Source organism: Chelonia mydas, chromosome 9 (genome assembly GCF_015237465.2).
Source record: "Chelonia mydas isolate rCheMyd1 chromosome 9, rCheMyd1.pri.v2, whole genome shotgun sequence".
Classification (NCBI taxonomy): Eukaryota; Metazoa; Chordata; order Testudines; family Cheloniidae; genus Chelonia; species Chelonia mydas.
The window spans coordinates 11,431,809-11,451,055 of NC_057855.1; the positions used below are offsets into that span (position 1 = coordinate 11,431,809).

General features: G+C 40.2%; 2 protein-coding genes and 1 long non-coding RNA gene across 15 annotated transcripts in view; 2 read left to right on the forward strand and 1 right to left on the reverse strand.

Moving 5' to 3' along the window:
- The window catches only part of GNB4 (G protein subunit beta 4), a 122,608-nt gene that overhangs the window by 70,415 nt on the left and 32,946 nt on the right, over positions 1-19,247 (forward strand). The window contains exon 1 of one of the 11 annotated variants that reach the window (XM_043521989.1): positions 16,593-16,660. The exons of the other annotated variants lie outside the window; for them this stretch is intronic. The gene's annotated coding sequence lies outside the window, so the exon portion shown is untranslated. Of the gene's footprint in view, positions 1-16,592; positions 16,661-19,247 lie in introns of those variants that run through there. 11 annotated transcript variants of the gene reach the window in all.
- Positions 1,847-15,855, reverse strand: LOC114018804. Of its 3 annotated transcripts, none has more exons than XR_003564027.3 (4): positions 15,563-15,852; positions 15,352-15,477; positions 13,672-13,812; positions 1,847-2,170 (listed from the first exon to the last, which is right to left on the reverse strand). It is a non-coding gene; the product is annotated as an uncharacterized LOC114018804 (long non-coding RNA). The 3 variants fall into 3 exon arrangements; XR_005226837.2 differs by lacking the exon at positions 1,847-2,170 and adding an exon at positions 8,837-9,120 and having other exon boundaries at positions 15,563-15,855; XR_006283602.1 differs by lacking the exon at positions 1,847-2,170 and having other exon boundaries at positions 8,837-13,812; positions 15,563-15,848.
- LOC122461600 (forkhead box protein L2-like) lies at positions 2,981-7,539 on the forward strand. The gene is made up of 2 exons (XM_043521992.1): positions 2,981-6,420; positions 6,950-7,539. The coding sequence occupies exon 1, from the start codon at positions 3,283-3,285 to the stop codon at positions 4,234-4,236; it is 954 nt and encodes a 317-aa protein (XP_043377927.1). The 5' UTR covers positions 2,981-3,282; the 3' UTR covers positions 4,237-6,420; positions 6,950-7,539.

Below are 19,247 nucleotides of genomic sequence, written 5' to 3' on the forward strand. Positions count from 1 at the left end.
TGTTTAAGGCAAAATGAAATTTTGCCTTATCTGATACTGAGTATGGTAGAGTATAATAAAACTTTCCAGATTGCATACAGCAGTGCTGTTCTATAAAATCTGTTTTCATTAAAAAAAAAAAAAAAAATCTCTCCTGTTATGCAGAACTTTCAAAAGGTGGCCTGAATGTAAAGCATGCTGCAGTGTCTGAGTTTGCAGAGAGCCTGAAACAAATGCTCTGAAATTTGAACTGTCCTGTTCATTTCATTGAGTGCTAAGTCAGATGTCAGTGATACTTTAAATGTCAGTGTTGTTTTAAAGCTCATCAGAGATAGTAAGCAAAGAGAGGAAGTATCACATTATGAAGATCTACACTAATATTTGCCAAAGAGCATGGCTACACTTGCAGATGTAGAGCACTTTGAGTTAAACCAGCCTTCAGAGAGCACAGTAGGGAAAGCGCTGCAGTCTGTCCACACTGACAGCTTCAGGCACACTGGTGTGGCCACATTTGCGGCACTTGCAGTGGCATTGGGAGCGGTGCATTATGGGCAGCTATGCCAATATGCAAGTGACTGCAGCATGTTTTTCAAATGGGTGGGGTGGAGTGTGACAGGGAGTGTGTTGTGTGTATGTAGGGGGGGAGGGAGTGGGTTTTTGGGGGGCTGAGAGCATGTCAGCATGCTATCTTGTACATTCAGACAGCAGCAGACCCCCCTCTCTAATGGTTGCTTTGTCTCGGAGCAGATAAGCAGCAAAGGGCATATCCGCATTCCTGTAGCAATTCAAAAACAATGACGAGAGTGGCCACTTGACTTAAGGGGATTATGGGTTGTTTCTGGAGGCTGATCAGAGCGCAGTAATGCAACACCTCATTCACACTGACGCCCGGGTGTTTCAGTCAAGACACAGCAAGCGTTAATCTTCTCGCTGAGGTGGAGTACCAGGAGCACTCTAGCCTTGGAGTCAGAGTGCTCTGTGTGCCTTGCCAGTGTGGAATAGGTAGTGAGCTAGGGCATCCGGGGCTGCTTTGATGCGCTCTAACTTGCAAGTGTAGCCAAACCCAAAGTTTGAGACTGGAAGGACCGGGGATGGAGGTGGAAGAGCAGAACTAAAAATTAATAGGGGCAGACCCTTAATCACAGATGATAGGATTTTTGGGACAGGGGAAGGGATTGGTTTCATTTCTCTGAAGAGGGACTTTATTTTCAAAAGTTTGAGAAATGTTAACATATCTTAAGGCACGTCTTCACTGGCAACGTTAAAGCGCTGCCATGGCAGCGCTTTAACGTGGCTTGTGTAGTCGCGGCATAGCGCTGAGAGAGAGAGAGAGCTCTCCCAATGCTCTAAAAAAACCACCTCCATGAGGGGCGTGGCTACCAGCGCGAGTGCACTGTCTACACTGGCATATTACAGCGCTGAAACTTGCTTTTTCACACCCCTGAGTCAGAAAGTTGCAGTGCTGTAAAGTGCCAGTATAGATAAGCCCTAATTCAATTACTAAAATACCTACAGTATGTCACTGGGTGAAATGTCTGCAAAGAGTTAAAAGGAGAGGGAAGAATCGTAAGATGGAAGGGACCTCAAGAAGTTATCTTGTCCAGTCCTCTGCACTCGTGGCAGGGCATATATTATTTACGGCTCAATTAAATGCCCCAATTAAAAGACTGAGATTCTTTCCCCCTATCTAGCGCATGAATTTAGGCAAACTTTGTTCACCAGTTTGAAGAAGCCATTGCTTTTCCCCCTCCTTCAGATGTTGGATCTCAGACAAGTGCTAATCATAAACTTTTAGCACAAGGCAACTACTTCAGGCTAATTATGCACAAAGCTCACCACTGCCATTCTATAGTATCAAAAACTACAATTTTAAGTTTAAATTTCCATTTAATACGATCCTTTACAAATAAAAATTGAGGTTAGTTTTAACATGCTTCTTAAATGAGGTTGAGGAAACAGGAGCAACTCCTGATGGTCACGTTCTACTTCTATATTTTCAGTGGGCAAGTAGGCCCATTATGGTAAAATGCAGGAGCCACGGGACATTTTCTTCTTTCTCATCCCACAAAGAGGAGGAAGATTCAGGATCCTCAGAGGATAGAACAAATAGTTTTTATCGAGTAGCTGGTAGCATGCATATCTTTTTCCTCTTGTCCAGCTGTCCATAGTAGGGTATAAAATTATAGGAAACCTAATTTGCAGACAAAGAGTAACATTTACTTCAACAGTTTGCCCCTTAAAAATACCAACTAAGACATGAATTTTAAGTGATGTAACTTGTGTATATAGAAGTTTTTGGGACTAAAAAGTGTAATCTATATACAAGATACTCCATATTAGAAAACCAAAAATTGGCAGCCATGCTGTTTAAAAACCTCCTGCACTAAAAACTCTCAATCATGTTATGAAAGATTCATATCTGTGCAGCTAGATATGTTTCCCCAAGTCTTAAGCTACTACTGAAGAGAATGCATTGGAGAACCTTAAATAGTTCAGAATTGCATATATCTTTTTAAATGTTTACAACTGCTTTCTGTTTACCAGTACCTCATAGCATTCTGACCCAAAGCAATTAAAATCCTGTTCTAACTTCCAGACATTAAGAGCCATGAGTCAGGCTCACTGGGCTTGGGCTAAGGGGCTGTTTAACTGTGTTGCAGACATTGAGACCACAGCCTGAGGTCTAAGACTCTCCCACCTTGCAGGGCCCTAGATCCTGGGCTCCAGGCTGAGCCTAAACATCTACACTGTAATTAAACAGCCCCTTAGCCCAAGTCCAAGTCAGCTGGTATGAGATGGCCGCAGGTTTTTAATTGCAGTGTAGACAGACATAAGATATGAGTAAGGCCCTAACAAATTCATGGTTCATTTTGGTTAATTTCACAGTCATAGTATTTTAAAAATAGTTAGTTTCACAGTTTCAGATGTTTAAATGTGGGGGTCCTGCCCCAAAAGGGAGTCGTGGGGGATCACAAAGCTATTTTAGGCGGGGCATGGGATTGCCACCCTCACTTCTGAACTGTTGCTGGCAGGGATGTTGCCTTCAGAGCTGGGCAACGCCCAGCTCTAAAGCCAGTGCCACCGCCAGCAGTAGTGCAGAAGTGAGGGTAGCAGGGTATGGGGGGTCATCACTTTTTGCTGGGCTCCAGCTGCTAGTCCTAGTAGAGCTAAGGAGGGATGGGACTTTCTCTTCCCTTGCATGGGCTGGGACCGGGTCAGACGCCCCTCTGAGACGGAGCGGGATTAACCTTTTGTGGGCCTGGTGCCAAACATATATGCGGGCTCCCATAGGGCCAGTGGAGCATGGCGTGCGGAGGTTGGTACCTGGAGCGAGGGGCTGGCCAGGGGCAATGGGAATCCATGCAGCCTTGTGCAAGGGCACTGTTTACAAACTGTCAGCTGCCAGATGCACACCGGCTCGCCCGGCCCTGTGCTGCCAGTGTGCTCTTACCCCTTGGGGGGCGGGCCCATGCTGTGCCGCCCAACACTCCCTGCCTCCCTTTGCCCAGCTCCCCATGCTCAGAGATCTCATACAGACCCCTCTGCCCAGCACCCCCCAAAACCCCACCACCACATATGCCCAGCACCACCCCACAGCCCCACTGCAACTGCTCAGCACTCCACATAGAACCCCCTCTCACTAGCACCCCAACACACACAGATCTCCCACAGTCTCCTTCCTCACAGCCTCACCACCACAACTACACAGTGCCGCACACAGACCCCCCAAAACGCAAACATCCCTCAGAGACCCAGTCCCCCATGCCCTGCCCCAGCCGCACTCATCGGCCCTGCTGGGAGGTGACTGCGTCTGCTAGGCTCAGCTGGCAATACTGCCTGGGCTGGTCCTGGGGCAGGAAATCACTCCGGTTCAGCCCCTCGGGAGCAGCACAATCAGCCAGGCAGAGGAGGAGCAGGGCCTGCCTGAGCCGGGTTCCCTCAGGTCCTACTTGTCTGGAGGGGCCCAGCCATGCCCCCCCCCCACTGTACTCCATCCCTCCTGGCCAAGACTGGGTCAGCTTCTACACCAGTCTCAGATGGCTTGGCTCCAGGGAGGCAGGTGGGGCCCCACAGGTGGTGGGCAGCATAGAGTGCTGGGATCCTTTCTGGAACTGCACTGGGGTCTGGCCAGGGGGTGGAGAGGAGCCCTTGGTCGGTGGGCTGAGAGGAGCAAGTGGTGGGAGAGGCCAGGGAGTAGAGAGGAGCCCTTGGGTGGCTGGTGAGCAGGCCAAGAGGAGCAAGCGGTGGGCGGGGTGAGGGGCGGAGAGGAGCCAGTGGGCAAGCATGCCTTTGGGGTACAAGCAGGCCAGGGCCCCTTCTGAGCATAGGCATGGCGCCACTGGCACCATTATAAACGCGGCACTGCTCTGGGAACCTCCCCTGGCTGCAGGAAGCTCTGCGGCTGCGCTGTCTCCACCCTCATTGAAGATGGTGTATCCGTGGAGCTGCTTCTTCTGTGGTGGTGGTTGCTTTATTTATAAAAGGGCGTTTTTATTGCAAATAGAATTTAAGGAGTATTTGTAACTTTAAGTACATCAGGAAGTCAGTGACTCTGGTTACTCTTTACATCATAATATAGCAAAGAGATTGAGGAAATTTGCAGAGAGTCTAAATGATTTTTTCTCTTATCACAGAAATTTGTGGGAAAATATATATCTTGAGGATAGTGACAGTGGATTGCTGTCAGAAGTAAAAAATTTGTGGAAATCTTCGACAGCAGTAAGTCACTAATACTGGTGGCATTAATCCAAGAATTTTGAAACAATTGAACAACAGCAATAGCTGAGCCCTAATTTAAAAACAGATATCACTGTGACAATGATATGAATGTCTAGGTAACTGTCAGGATTCAAGAAGGGTCAGAGTCATGGCATGGAGAAAATCATTTGCCCAGAGGGAGTACATATTTTGTCTCATGCTATACTGGAATAGGGGCTCTTGACTCCTTTGCTCTGTGTGTTAGGGGTGGGGAACAAGCAGTGGAGCAGTCCAAGTATTGTTGCTCCTTTAATATGAGGGTAGGAAGCTGAGCAGTCTCTGAGCTGCTTACTACTTTTTTCAGGAGAGGTGGGAGAGAGTGGAGCGTCAAGAGCTACTGTCCTTTTGCAGAACAAGAGAGAAGGAGTGGTGCTGATGCAGCATCTCCTTTGGAGAGGAGATGAGGGAAGACCAGGGAAGTGGAGTCCTTAATGCCTTTTTTGAAGGAGAGGGAGAGCAATGGTGTATGTGGGAGAAGTGTTGCTGGGAGGCTGAGGGGATCCTGCACCTCCCAGAGCCCTTCAAAGAGGCAGCAGGTCCCAGTATTCATTTAATGGGTAGATTTATTTTATCTGAAGGCGAGGGAGTGGTCTCAAATTCATTAATGGTGATGTGAGTAAAATACCAGATGTAATGAATTTAGGAGAGCCCAGAATTCATTTACTGTGTGTGTGTGAGTGAGAGAGAGAATGAACTAGATGGGTGTTATGGTTGACTTTATAATATTGTACAGTAAGTGATTTATGAGAGTCCTACCCCTTCTGAAGCATTATGTACAACCACTGCTGGAGGCAGGATGCAAGGATGTTGTTTTATTCTAATACAGTTCCTGTATGAACAATGATTACTTATTAAAAGAAGTGTTATGTGCTGAGCCTGATTTTTCTGAGGTGCTGAGCACCAACAGCCCCCATTGATTTCAGTTGGAGTTTTGGGTGCTCGAGACTTCCTATAATCAAGGCCCACAAAATGTAAGAGAAGCTTATGTAAATCAAAACTGGTGTGAGCAAAGATTATATGGATACAGTGCATGTTTTCCCTAAAAGTGTGACGTGTCCTAAATGCAGAAGTTCAAAAACCAGTTTACTACAATTTCATGATTTTTCTTGCTTTATAAGTTAGGAACATTACCTCACCTTGAAGAAGCTAAGTTGAAATGTCATCTTCTTTGAAATTGATTACTTATCTTTACAGAACAATACTTTATTAAATTATTTAAACACTGATGGTTAGCTCTGTCATGTCAAAGACAGAATCCTTAGTTTGCAGTTTTTAAGTGTCTAGTCTGGTGACCCCTTATGAGTTCTTTTCTGTTGTGATTAAAGGTTTGCAGCCTCAGACCCAAAAGGTCTCCCTTAGAATGTAAAATAGTAATCATACTTGCAATGTGACTCTTTTTTTTTTCTGAAACAAGAAACCATAAGACTTCCTTTTAAAAAGCTGTTGGTCTACTAAATGGTTTATTCTTTTTTTATTCCTAGATGACTGTTACCCATTCAAACTTTAAAAATTGCATGTAACATTTTACTATGTCCATTCATACTTTGTTTAGATTATGTGAGGAATGTTGTGAAAGGACTTTGTTTTTTTTCTGCAGCGTTTTTTCAAAATATTTGTGATTAATAAGCTTTTCTGTGAAGCTCATCACCATAGGACCTGAGAATATCTTCAGCATTAACAAATGTATCCTTCTAAAGCAACCCTTTTTGATAGGGAATTGAGGCACAGAGATTAAATGATTTACCCAAGATTGTACTAGAAATCTTTGGCACATCTAAAATAGAACCCAGATCACCTGAGTCTCAGATTGGTGTATCTTAACCACAAGGCCATCCTTCCTGTCATCTTTATGCAAGCAATCACGCTAATTTTTGACCTATCAAGTGAGTTAGCTGTACATAATAGTTGAGTTGAGGGGAAACTGAATGTTGCCCACAATCTTAGTGAAACGATAGTGCACTCGTCTTAGAAAAAGTTAGGCTAATAGCTACTTTTCTGCAGTTGAAAGTGTTTAGATACAAGATTAGAATATACTAAATTTATATAATTTCTCTTTTTACTAGATACCTGCTGTCCAAAGGTAGAGTTCAAGATGGGGTGGGTGGTACTATCAAATTCTAAGGGGAATTCCAGGAGAGAGAAGGCTTGGCAGGCACTGGGGATTCCTAGAACCTGCTTGGGGTCTTTGTCTTCCATAACAGTATCTGTGTAGTAAGTGTCTGACAGATCTGAAGCTCCAGTTTCCTCCAGCTGGTGGAAAGTAAAAGAAACTTCATCTCCTTTCCTCCTGCTACACAGCTTCCTGAGTATTGCTGGGAGGAGCAAGAGCTCTGTTACTCTACTCCTTCCCTCAGAACCTCCTGGCTGCTGCAAAGATATAGGGAAGAAAGATATGTCTGCTATTCCACCCATTCCCAGCCTCTGTTTTTTGGGTCATTCTCCTCTGTGAATAAGTTCATGCTCGTTCTCCAATGTGAATAAGTTTGCTGTTGCTCATAGGTGTATGCAGTTGAACATCTGCAGAAATTGATGTCATTGGTTCCTATGCTCACCAGAGAGTTTCCTGCTTGAGTGTGGGTGAATGGATTTTTGGATCCCTGTATATTGACATAACTAGAACAAAAAGTGTGAATAACCTATTTAAATCTAAAAATTTCAGTGAAACCTCTTTAGAATTCCCTAACCTAAAAATCTTGAGCAGTAAAAAAAGTACACCTCTACCCCGATATAACACGGGTCCTCGGGAGCCAAAAAATCTTTCACGGTTTCACCTATAACCCGGTTATATCGAACTTGCTTTGGCCTCAAACAGTTCCGTTATTAATAGTCACTTCCCGCCCCCTGACTGACCCCTCAGAACCTCCGAACCATCCACCTCCCCCCCGCTCCCTGTCCCCTGACTGCCCCGACCCCTATCCACACCCCCGTCCCCTGACCGCTCCGCCCCCAGAACCTCCGAACCATCCAACCCGTCCCCTGACCGCCCCCCGAGACCCTCTGCCCCTTATCCAACCCCTCGGTGCCAGCTCAGCACCCTTAACATGCTGCTCAGAGTAAGGTGTTGGAGCCAGATACGCTGATCCGCAAGAGCACACAGCCCAGTCCCCCAGAGCGCTGCTTTACCCCGTTATATTTGAATTCGTGTTATATCGGGTCACGTTATATCGGGGTAGAGGTATATACAAAACATATGTGAGAGAGGAGAAACAGTAATAATAATCTTGTAGAATAAGCCTTTGTCTACACCAAGGGTGAGCAAACTTTTTGGCCCGAGGGCCACATTGGGGTATGAAACTGTGTGGAGGGCCAGGTAGGGAAGGCTGTGCACATGTCCCCAAACAGCCTCGCCCCCTATCTGACCTCTCCTACTTTCCGCTCCCTGACTGCCCCCTCAGAACCTCCCACCCATCCTATCCCCCACCTGCTCCTTGTCCCCTGACCGCCCCCTCCTGGGACCCCTGCCCTTAACAGCCCCCCGGGACCCCACCCCCTATCAAACCCTCCCCCCGCTCCATGTCCTCCTCCCGAACCTCTGCCCCATCCAACCACTCCCTGTTCCCTGACTGCCCCCAGGAACCCCTTATCCTACCACCCGGCCCCCTTACCATGTCTGGGAGCCATGCCGCATGACCAGAGCCAGACACGCTGCCATGCCACCTTGCATGAGAGCGCATCCCTGCCACCCAGAGCGCTGGTGGCGTGGCTGCTGGGGAGCGGGTACAGCAGAGGAGGTACCGGTAGTTAATCTCCCCAGCCAGGAGCTCAGGGGCCGGGCAGGACCTTTGCTCAAGGTATGAGAACTTTCCTCACAAGCAAAACTTCTAGAGGTACCAAATAAAATTGTTTAACAGGAACACAGAAAAATTGACTAATTTTAAGGGTAGGCTCATATTTCTGTGTCACAGTGGTCTTACATAGTTTATAAAATCTCCCTCTACACCACCTTAGAGGCCAAATACCTGTGTGTTTAGTTCTTATTTATTTTTGAAAGTTTGTTTTGTTTCCTACACACTAGAAAATTCTTGTACCAAAACCTCAAATCATGTTTTTGAACTATTTAGTTCAGATAAAGATTTTGCAGGTTTTTTTCCTTCAGAGGCTTTAAGTTCAACCTTCATTGTCTCAGTTTTTGCCTCTAGTTTTGTATAGGTAAATTTTAATTTCCAGTGTATGAGGAGCCTACAGGATGGATTCCAAATAAATTTCATTTTTCCTCATAACCCTGGCAGAAGATACAGCAGAACTTATTTGTCAGCCCTACTTTTGAGTATCAGAGTTTGGGGGTTGATGTGTAAAGCTGTTGATGCTGAGTACCTCTTTCATACCTCCATCCCAGCTGACGTAGAAATCTGTGGCAAGAAATTGTCTGCCTCTTCTGAACTCCTTGGTTTTTAAAACAAAAAAACAAATCTCAGTCTACAGAGTGCTGAATAAAATGACCAGAAAAAAACTCTACTGCTCTGAACCCCCAAAAATAAAATATAGGTCACAGAGATATTACTAGCAAGACATGGGCAGGACTGTAGGAGGAGAAACTTCTTCCTATGCTACAGCAGGTAAGTTCAAAGTGGGGTGGAGGAATATTGCATTGTGTCTTCTCCAGCTTTGTGGCGAGCAGCAAAGGTCAAAATGAGACCTGTGTAGATGAGGACACTGTTACAGTCTCTAAATGTGCTATTCCCCAGACTTCAGTAAAAGTTAAGGTGGTTGAAGACAAGGAAGGGAAGTCATTAAAGGGATGGTCTAGATAATACTTAGTCCTGTCATGAGTGCAGGGGACTGGACTAGCTGACATCTCGAGGTCCCTTCCAGTTCTACAATTCTATGATTCCTGACTGAGTATAGTCAGCTATATGGATATAGTTGGTTGGCAGCAGCAGACCAAAACTGTACATAAAATAGTTAACCCCCCCATAAATTGCGACTTCTTCGATAATGCTGTTCATTTAAGAGTTTGAACAAATTTCCGTTCCCAAAAACTGTAGGGAAAAACTTCATGCCAGCTTGTAAGCTAAGGTAATAAAACTTTTTTAAAAAGATTGAAGTGGAAAGTCCAGAGTTCCAAGCAAATAGCTAAATTAATCAAGGAATTTTCAGTGTTGCCAACTCTCACAATTTGTCATGAGTTCTTCAATATTTTGGTGTGCATTAAAGCCCCATATGCTGGAATTGTGAGATTACGTGAGTCTCACCCTAATAGTTGCAGAGAAGAGCTGAAAAATGCAAAGCAAATGTACCCTGAAAGCTCAAACCAGAAGACAAATAATAAATTTTATTCATTTTAAGCCAATTTCATGATTTTTAACACTTGAGGTTGGCAGTACTGCGTTAGCTTCCATTCATGATTCAATCTTTATAGTTTGTCTCAATCTATTTTGATTTTAATTTAGAAATGAATTTTGCACAAAACATTATTCCCCAGAAACAGTACCTATGATGTATTTTGAAGCTTGATGCATGAAGAAATACCTCTTATGCTCACTAATAAAAAAAAAAAAAAAAGCCAGCTGGTAAAAGCTGAAATAGCACAGAAATACTTATTTACATCATAAAGTTATGGGCCATAAGGGACTTGGACATATTTTGTAGCTCTTGATGTTGATGTATAACTGTCAGTCTGTGTTACATATTGGTATTGTATGCATCCGATGAAGTGAGCTGTAGTTCATGAAAGCTTATGCTCAGATAAATTTGTTAGTCTCTAAGGTGCCACAAGTACTCCTTTTCTTTTTGAGAATACAGACTAACACGGCTGCTACTCTGAAACCTGTCATATTGGTATTAATGTATTTGTAGTGTGTAAATACATTTTTTCTTTCAGAGTTTGAATTTAGCTAAAATTGATCAGTGTGTTCAAGTACACAGTGAATTGTTCTATTGTAGATGTATGAAATGTGGTTGAAGGGGGGAAACTATTCTTTGTAAGAAGTATGCTGTGTTCATATTTTGTTTTCGTTGTTTTGTGATTAGTACTTGATTTGAGGAATAATGGGTTGGGAAGTTCAGATGTATAGCTGTAGGGGAGAGGTGGTTTTAGTGGGCTACACAGCTGCAAGGAAATGCCTGCTTCCATAAGGAGAGACTAAATAGCTATGAGCCACTATTTGAGTCTTCAACTCTGAAATTAGCTTTTAAAACGGCATCAGGTTATCCCTCTCAAACTGGTACTTTTGCTTGTCAAAAGAGTCTGGAGCTCCTTAACCATCCTGAATGTCCGGCTCTCGGAACGCTCCAGACTCCCAAACAACTGGATAGCTCACCCTGTCTCCTTTGAAGGGGCTAAGATGAGCCCAGGATGAGCTGGGCCTGCCTCTTAAAGATATTAAGTATCAGAGGGGTAGCCATATTAGTCTGTGTCCACAAAAACAGTGGAGTCCAGTGGCACCTGAAAGACTAACAGATTTATTTGGACATAAGCTTTCGTGGGTAAAAAACCCACTTTGGGTTTATGTCCAAATCTGTTAGTCTTTAAGGTGCCACTGGACTAGTCATTTATTTCAAAGATATTAGGATGTGACACCTTTAAAAGCACCCCAGGTACATGCAGTAGTTTAACTTCTATCTCCCTTCCCTTTTTTCATTTATCTACATTTGTCAGAACCAAAAACCAGTGCACAAGTGATTTTTTTTTTTAAATAGTCTATTGTGCCACAGTGGATCCTTCACTTGGGATAGAAACTACAGAGGATGGCCACAGATGTGGTAACTGCTTCATCTTTCCCTCTCATATGATAGGGTATGATTCACAGTTTAATAAAGAGAAGAGATCCAGCATACGTGACTCTTTCAAAATGCAAGTTTCAAACTTATGGTTAAGTTACTTGTCTCATGCTGCAACTGAAGAACTGAGTCATGTTCTGTTTTTATAATAGTTTTTCCAACCTTGTTATGTATAAATGATTCCGTTTGGTATAACTTAAGCTGTTTGGAACAAGAATCTAGATCCTTTCTTTTTGCATTTCATTGTGGCATTTGAAGTAGGCTGGAACACCCTTACTGTCTGGTCACAGGATTTAACTCTTAGACCATGTCTACATAGGAAAGTTTCACCTTTGTAACCTAACATGAATTTAAATTGATTTAACTAAATCAGTGCTTACTTGTGAGGATGGCACTCTTACTTGGGTTTAAAAATGGCTTTTTCTCATTTTTTGCTTAAACCTGTTTCCAATCAAATTAAGTCATACGAGGAAAAAAAGCCAAAGTTGATCAGGAATAGGTTTCAAGCTTTTTTTTTTAAAAAAAGAGAAAAAGGAAAAGCCATTTTAAAACCTAAATAAAAGCATCATCCATACAGGAGTTGGCATACATTAGGTAAAATTAAAGTGGTGTAACTTTCTCATATAATCAAGGCCTTAGATGAAAGTGAATGCATTATTTAATTTTAGTTGAGATATTGAAGGAATGAAAGATGCATAGAATATTTTTTTGGAACCTCTTCCCTTCTCTTCTCTTCTCTTCCTCCCCGCCCTCCCCCCTTGAAATTGTAAATGGATTCTCTTCTTTCCCATAACCGGGCAAGTAATGCTAAAATAGAATTTGAATAACTGTTTCAGAAGTGAATGAAACAGGAATACATTTAAAATCACAATTTTTCTTTCTAGCGTTTCATCAATACATGTAAAATAAATTAGTACCGTAAGGAAGCTTCAGTTAAAACTTCCTTTTAGCATAATACCAGCTTTATCCAGGGAATTTCTATTAGGAAACAGATTCCTTATTTTTCAGCAAGAAGGTTGCCTGCACTTCAGGCTAACAGTTGACAGTATTGTACAGATTCTTCTTATATAAACACAACCTTTATTTTCCAGAACACTCTGCCAGTGCTATGCTAGTTCTGGAACATAGTGTAACCTCTTGCTTTAATGACAGGTTTCAGAGTATCATCCGTGTTAGTCTGTATTCGCAAAAAGAAAAGGAGTACTTGTGGCACCTTAGAGGCTAACAAAAATTTATTTGAGCATAAGCTTTCGTGAAAGCTTATGCTCAGATAAATTTGTTAGTCTCTAAAGTGCCACAAGTACTCCTTTTCATCTTGCTTTAAGGGATTTTGCTGCTTTATTTTTGTAGAGATGATACTGAAGTATTTTGTGCAAACCACTGAAGATTCTTTATCCTTAAGAAAAGTTTGTTAATTTTTCTAATGTTAAGTGACCTTTTGAAAAGGCTGTGATGCTGCTTGAGTAAACATTTTTTATCATTCTAGAAGACAGATGAGAAGCAATCAGAACGCTTAATCATAAATGATAGCTGAAATAGTTACAGCATCTATGTATTCTTAGTAATATATTTGCATAAACAAAAGGGGGATTAAAAATAAGTAGGAAAAAATTACTTGTCAAAACAAAAACCCTAATGTCTGATTTAGGAAAATCTTTTGATGGATTTAAACTTGAAAATAATTGACCAAAAAGGTGTTGGTTTTATGTTGTAACCCATAACAAAATCAGTGTTGGTACTTAGGGCAATATATTTGGGTAATCAATAATGTAAAAAGACAAATGTTTATATCCCCTTGTTTCAGTATGAGGTGGTACAGCTGTATACTAAAATTCCCAGCTGCATAATTATGCAAACAGCATAATGCCTCACTTTAACAGCAGTACCATAGAAGTGGGGGTGCGGGGGGATGGGGGATGATGATGTAGAAGATTACTTGTATTACACATCCAATTCTTTTTTTATAAATGACTGTTATATAGTAGTACATTGCTTTCAGTGAAATGCATGTAGCTGGTACTGCTGGGCTATGTTATAGTTGCCCTTTGACTAAACAAGAATGTCACTATTCTTCAAAATTAAATTGTCATATCAGAAATTGCATATATTCAAGTGAACAGTCACTTCATTGACATGAAACACTTCTGTTTGTTCTAAGATTGTGTACAATACACTAAAAATGTAGAAACTGACTTCCAGTTTTAAATAGCATACCTGTTTGCACGTTTACTTTGCACTCATACTATAGTGCATGCTCATGCATACATGGTTAAATAGCTGCTTGGCTAGCCGTGTGTGCATGCCAGCCCCAGACTTGCTTGAGAATAGTTCTCCATTCAAAATATTTTCTTAGTACTATAAAACAAAAGGTCAGTAAACCAGTTTAGTAAATATCACAGGATTGGTTACATTTTTGTGTGTTAAAAAACAACAACAACCCCAAACGTAATTTGTTACTGTTGAAAATCAGTTCAAACCAAAATGGCTTTTGTCATAATAATTTAAGTGTCACTTCAGATGCAGCGCTCTATTGGAGTCACTCCCATCTCTATCTGAATGTTCTAGTATGCAAGTAGTTAAATATTATGTGGCTTGTAATTGTGGTTTTGCTCAGAAAAGTGACTGAATAGCACCACCTTTATCAACATCTGCTCTGTTTTCAGAGTTGTATCTGTTTGCTAACATTCTTTGCTACCTTTCTACTAAACTGCAGAATCACTTGCTCTGTGAGTGAGCTGGGTTGTCTTGCTGTAACCAACACTACTGTTAAATTCCACTGGAGAAACATTATTGCATATGGTAATGAGCAAACAAGAAAGAAGACTGCTTGAATTTTAGATCAAAGTTGAGTTTTCAGGGATGGCAGTTAGGAGGGGAAAAAAACTTTTTACTTAAAAACTGAACTGTTTTGATCTCGAAATGAAGGTGGTAGACACATAATGCTAAAATGTCAGTTTTTAAAGGCACCTCTCACAGTACAAAAAGTTAATACCTTTTATACAGGACTTTATGTAAGACTCTAATATTGAAATTGTTTACCATTTTCTCGTATTCTTTCCCGAATCAAATATAAATAGGCAAATAGATTAGAAATAGAGCCTTCTTTAGACATTAATTTCTAGGACTTCTCTTATGTATGTACTTGGTTTAGATAACAAATTTCATTTTAAAAGTAACCTCAATATTCCTCCTCTTGTGCATAAAATATTTTTTGATACTAATTTTTCTTATATTTAATATATTTTCACTATGCATGTGACAAAGATTAGCTCTGATTTTGTTTTATCACTTTTCTATAATTTGTATATATAAAAATAGTATAATTCAGTCTGGCTAATGTTTCAGACTGCTGTTAGTCACTTTTTATGCCATATTTAATCTGTCTTCCATGGAATATCCTTTCCCAGACCAAAGTCCAGACCAGGAAACTATTGCAGTATTCCTCTAAAACTGGATCAGACCAGAAGGTTATCTGTGCATAGACTATCTTGTATTTTGCAAGTTGCATGCATATATAATATTAAAAAAAAAAATCAGGAATCCTGGAAAATCATATTCTGTTTATATCTGTGTTGAGTTCTAACTGTCTAGCTGAAAGGCCTCTGTTAGCAACAGTTCCTTAGTCACCAGAGTATCTGTCTGGTGTGCTGATGAAAAGCATATTGAAGATTCAGACACACATTTAATACCTAAGTCCTAAGGAGAAGCAGGTACTTTTAATCTCTTGGTGGGGATCTGGTTCAAATTACTATCTTAGTACATTGGAAACAAATTACATAACCAAAGCCTTTTCAGCATGATTAGAATTTTTTAAAATATAATTCAAGATTTTGTACCCTTAAATAGAATGAAGCAGGTTTTTTGGGGGGAAAAAATCATTATTTAGTGACTTACCAGAGTCTCTGCGAATCTGTTCCAAACTCTAGTGGGGTAGTGTAGTGGTAAAAATGTACCAATACGGTACATGCTGGAGTTGTGTTAGCGGGAAGCAACGAAATGAAGGGCTGGATGTTGTGGGACCTGAAAAATAAGTAAAGTTAGTCTTGTCTTGTGTGTTCCTCCTCTGAGTACATATTAAATGTAGTAAACATTTTGTGCAGAATACCTTCTTCCTGCTCTTCCTTAAAATATTTTCTACATACATCTGCATAAGAAATAGATATTAATTTTAAATATGTTCTGCTAATATCCTTCCTCTTAAGAGGCGTTGGTTAATTGTTTCCTGTTTTTGTACCAGAGCTATAATGGAGGCACATTATTTTAAAACACTTCCAAAATGTACAGAAGTGCAACAATAGCTGTGACCTGAGAGAGCAAGGTCACACCCAGGCCCATTTCCTGTTTTGTTCTTGGGGAAACTAAAGGTTTCACTAAATACTGGATAAAACTAAGGAACCATCTATTTTGCAAATGTTGGCAGGGGTGGGTGGGGGGGGGGATGGAAGAAGTTATGTAAAGTAAATACTATTTGATAGTTTAGATCTACAGTGTTAACAAATCACACAATTTAGGATTTGAAGTTTTCCTTCTAAACTTGTTTTTATATCTGTTAATTCTTTTCAGAGTATGTACAGTGCTTGAATAGGCTCTAGGTTTTCTTTATTTGTGGATAAATATGGCAGGAATGTCCAATAATGTAGAACTACACCTCTCAAAACTACTTGCTTGTGCAGTGTAAGCTTTGTTTGCAGATCTTTTATTTAAAAAAAAAAGAGAGAAAAGAGACTCAAACTTGCAATACAAGTAAAGTTAGAAATGCAAAAAGTACCCCGACACTAACCCTCTTCAGTACCTATGAGTGGCAATCTTCTTTTCCAGAAATCTCTCGGCAGTGGAAGTATATCAATGCAGTGTATCTCAGAGTTGGCATAACTTTATTTTAGCAGAGAGCTGTTGCAGGACTCAAAATAATGATTACTTTGTAGTACGAATTTGTATAGCTACTCTAGATCATCGGGATATTTACTTTAAACAAGTCCTAACCAAGCCAGAGATTTTGGTTTCTGTAGGCTTTGGTAATTCAGTTGTCATACATAACTTGCTTCCCAAGTAAAATCAGGAAAGCTCAATAAGACTTAATTTTTTTAAGGATTTGTTGAACTTGATACCCTTTTTGATCTATTTTTTTAGAATGTTAAATCCATTGAGACTGAAAGAGGATCAAAGTATAAACCAAATATAAATATGGATTCCTGAGTGGCAAGTAAATGATCTTTCAGTATTTGTGATTTTAAGGAGTCAAAACTGACTGTGCTAACGGTGCTTAGGTCATGCATAGTTTCACTAAGCTAGGAAGTATTTCACCATTGTGCTGCAGCACATCCTGAATATGTAAACAACTCCACTATTCATTCTGAGTTGCTGCTTTGCAGTAGTAACTTTCCTTTCCTTCTAATCCCTTCTCAGAGAACAGAAACATATTTGCCTTGTCCAATTTAAATAAAAGTTTATTAAAGATGAGCATGTAAACTACCACTTCACTATAACATTAGTCTTATCAAAATTAAACTGTTATGAAATGTATAATATGGGAGTGTTTAAGAATATTTTTAATGTACAATGAACATGTTTGCACACACGAGGCGTGGCTCAGTCCTCCATATGTTTAGACATAATATTACTTATGTGAGAAGCCTCAGTAGCTTAACTGGAACAACTTAAATGAGTAAAATTACACATGCACATGTGTCTGCAGGATTGGAGCCTGAATTTGTATAAGTGAATCATCAATCCTGTTAATTTTGAAAAGTATTAATCATAGTATCTATTAGGGCTGTTAAACAATTTAAAAAAAGTGAGAGCTTAAAAAATAATTGATTAATTGCACTGTACAACAATAATAGAATACCATTTATTTAAATATTTTTGGATGTTCTCTACATTTTCAAATATATTGATTTGAATTACAGCACAGAATTCAAAGTGTACAGTGCTCACTTTCTGTTTTTATTACAAATATTTGCAGTGTAAAAAAGATAAACAAAAGAGATAGTATTTTCAATTCACCTCATACAAGTACTGTAGTGCAATCTCTTTATCGTGAAATGCAACTTACAAATGTAGAATTTTTTTACATAACTGTGCTCAAAAACAAAACAATGTAAATCTTTAAAGCCTACAAGTTCACTCAGTCCTACTTATCCAATCACAAAGACTAACAAGTTTGTTTACATTTACAGGAGATACCGCTTCTTATTTACAATGTCACCTGAAAATGAGAACAGGCATTTGCATGGCACTGTTGTAGTTGATGTCGCAAGATATTTACATGCCCGATATGCTAAACATTTATGTGCCCCTTTATGCTTCAGCCATCATTCCAGAGGACATGCTTCTGTGCTGATTATCGAGCAGAACCCGTCATGATCCAAAGCAGTGTGGACTGACACTTTCATTTTCATCATCTGGGTCAGATGCCACCAACAGAAGGTTGATTTTCTTTTTTGATGGTTCTGGTTATGTAGTTTCCAAATTGGAGTATTGCTTTTTTAAGACTTCTGACAACATGTTTCACACCTTGGAAGGCACTTCAGATTCTTAAACCTTAGGTCGAGTGCTGTAGCTATCTTTAGAAATCTCACATTGGTTCTTAAACCGAACATTTGCTGGGTCGTCATTTGAGACTGCCATATCACAAAGTATATGGCAGAATGTGGCCATATACAGAGCAAGAGACATACAATTCTCTCCCAAGGAGTTCAGTCATAAATTTTATTAATGCATTATTTTTTCAACGAGTGTCATCAGCATGGAAATGTCCTCTGGAATGGTGGCCGAAGCATGAAGGGGCATACGAATGTTTAGCATATCTGGCACGTAAATATCTTGCAACTCTGGCTACAAAAATGCCATGCGAACTCCTGTTCTCACTTTCAGGTGATCTTGTAAATAAGAAGCAGGCAGCAGCATCTCCTGTAAATGTAAACAAACTTGTCTTAGCAATTGGATGAACAAGAAGTAGGACTGAGTGGACTTGTAAGCTCTACAGTTTTCCATTGTTGTGTTTTTGAGTGCTGTTATATAACAAAAATCTACATTTGTAAATTGCATTTTCATGATAAAGAGATTGCACTATAGTACTTGTATGAGATTAATTGAAAAATACTATTTTTTTTAACCGTGCAAATATTTGTAATAAAAATAGAAAGTGATTACTGTACACTTTGTATTCTGTTGTAATTAAAATCATATTTGAAAATGTAAAAAAAAATCCAAAAATATTTATAATACATTTCAATTGGTAAACTATTACTGTTGGACAGTGTGATCAAAACTGTGATTAATCGCGATTAACTTTTAAAATCGAGTTAATTTGTTTTGAGTTAATCACTTGAGTTAACTGTAATTAATTGACAGCCCTACTGTCTATTAACTTGCTAAGAGGTATAAAAGTGACATTGACACCTATTTTCCTAGATTCTGTGGGGTTGGTCCTGGTAGGGATATAGAAAACCTCAGTTCTTTCTTTTCTGAGGATATGGAGGCATCTTTGTATTTAAAAAAATGAAACAAAACAAAACCCCCCCAAAATCAGTCATTCTAAGCTTTGTCTCTTTGTACATGTGGAATACTTCTGGACAAACACTGTTTTTGAATTCCAGGAGCTGGCCCTGATTTAGAATCAGATTTTACTGCATGAGTAGTGTGTGGTTTTTTTGTTTTTGTTCCTTTTTTTTTTTTTTGGCAAATAGGTTTGAGTACCTCTATCAGAATGCTGCTTCTTTTGTACCTCATTAGCCTCTGCATACTTAGTGCAAGACTAACAAAACAGAGAATATCAAAATGTTTCA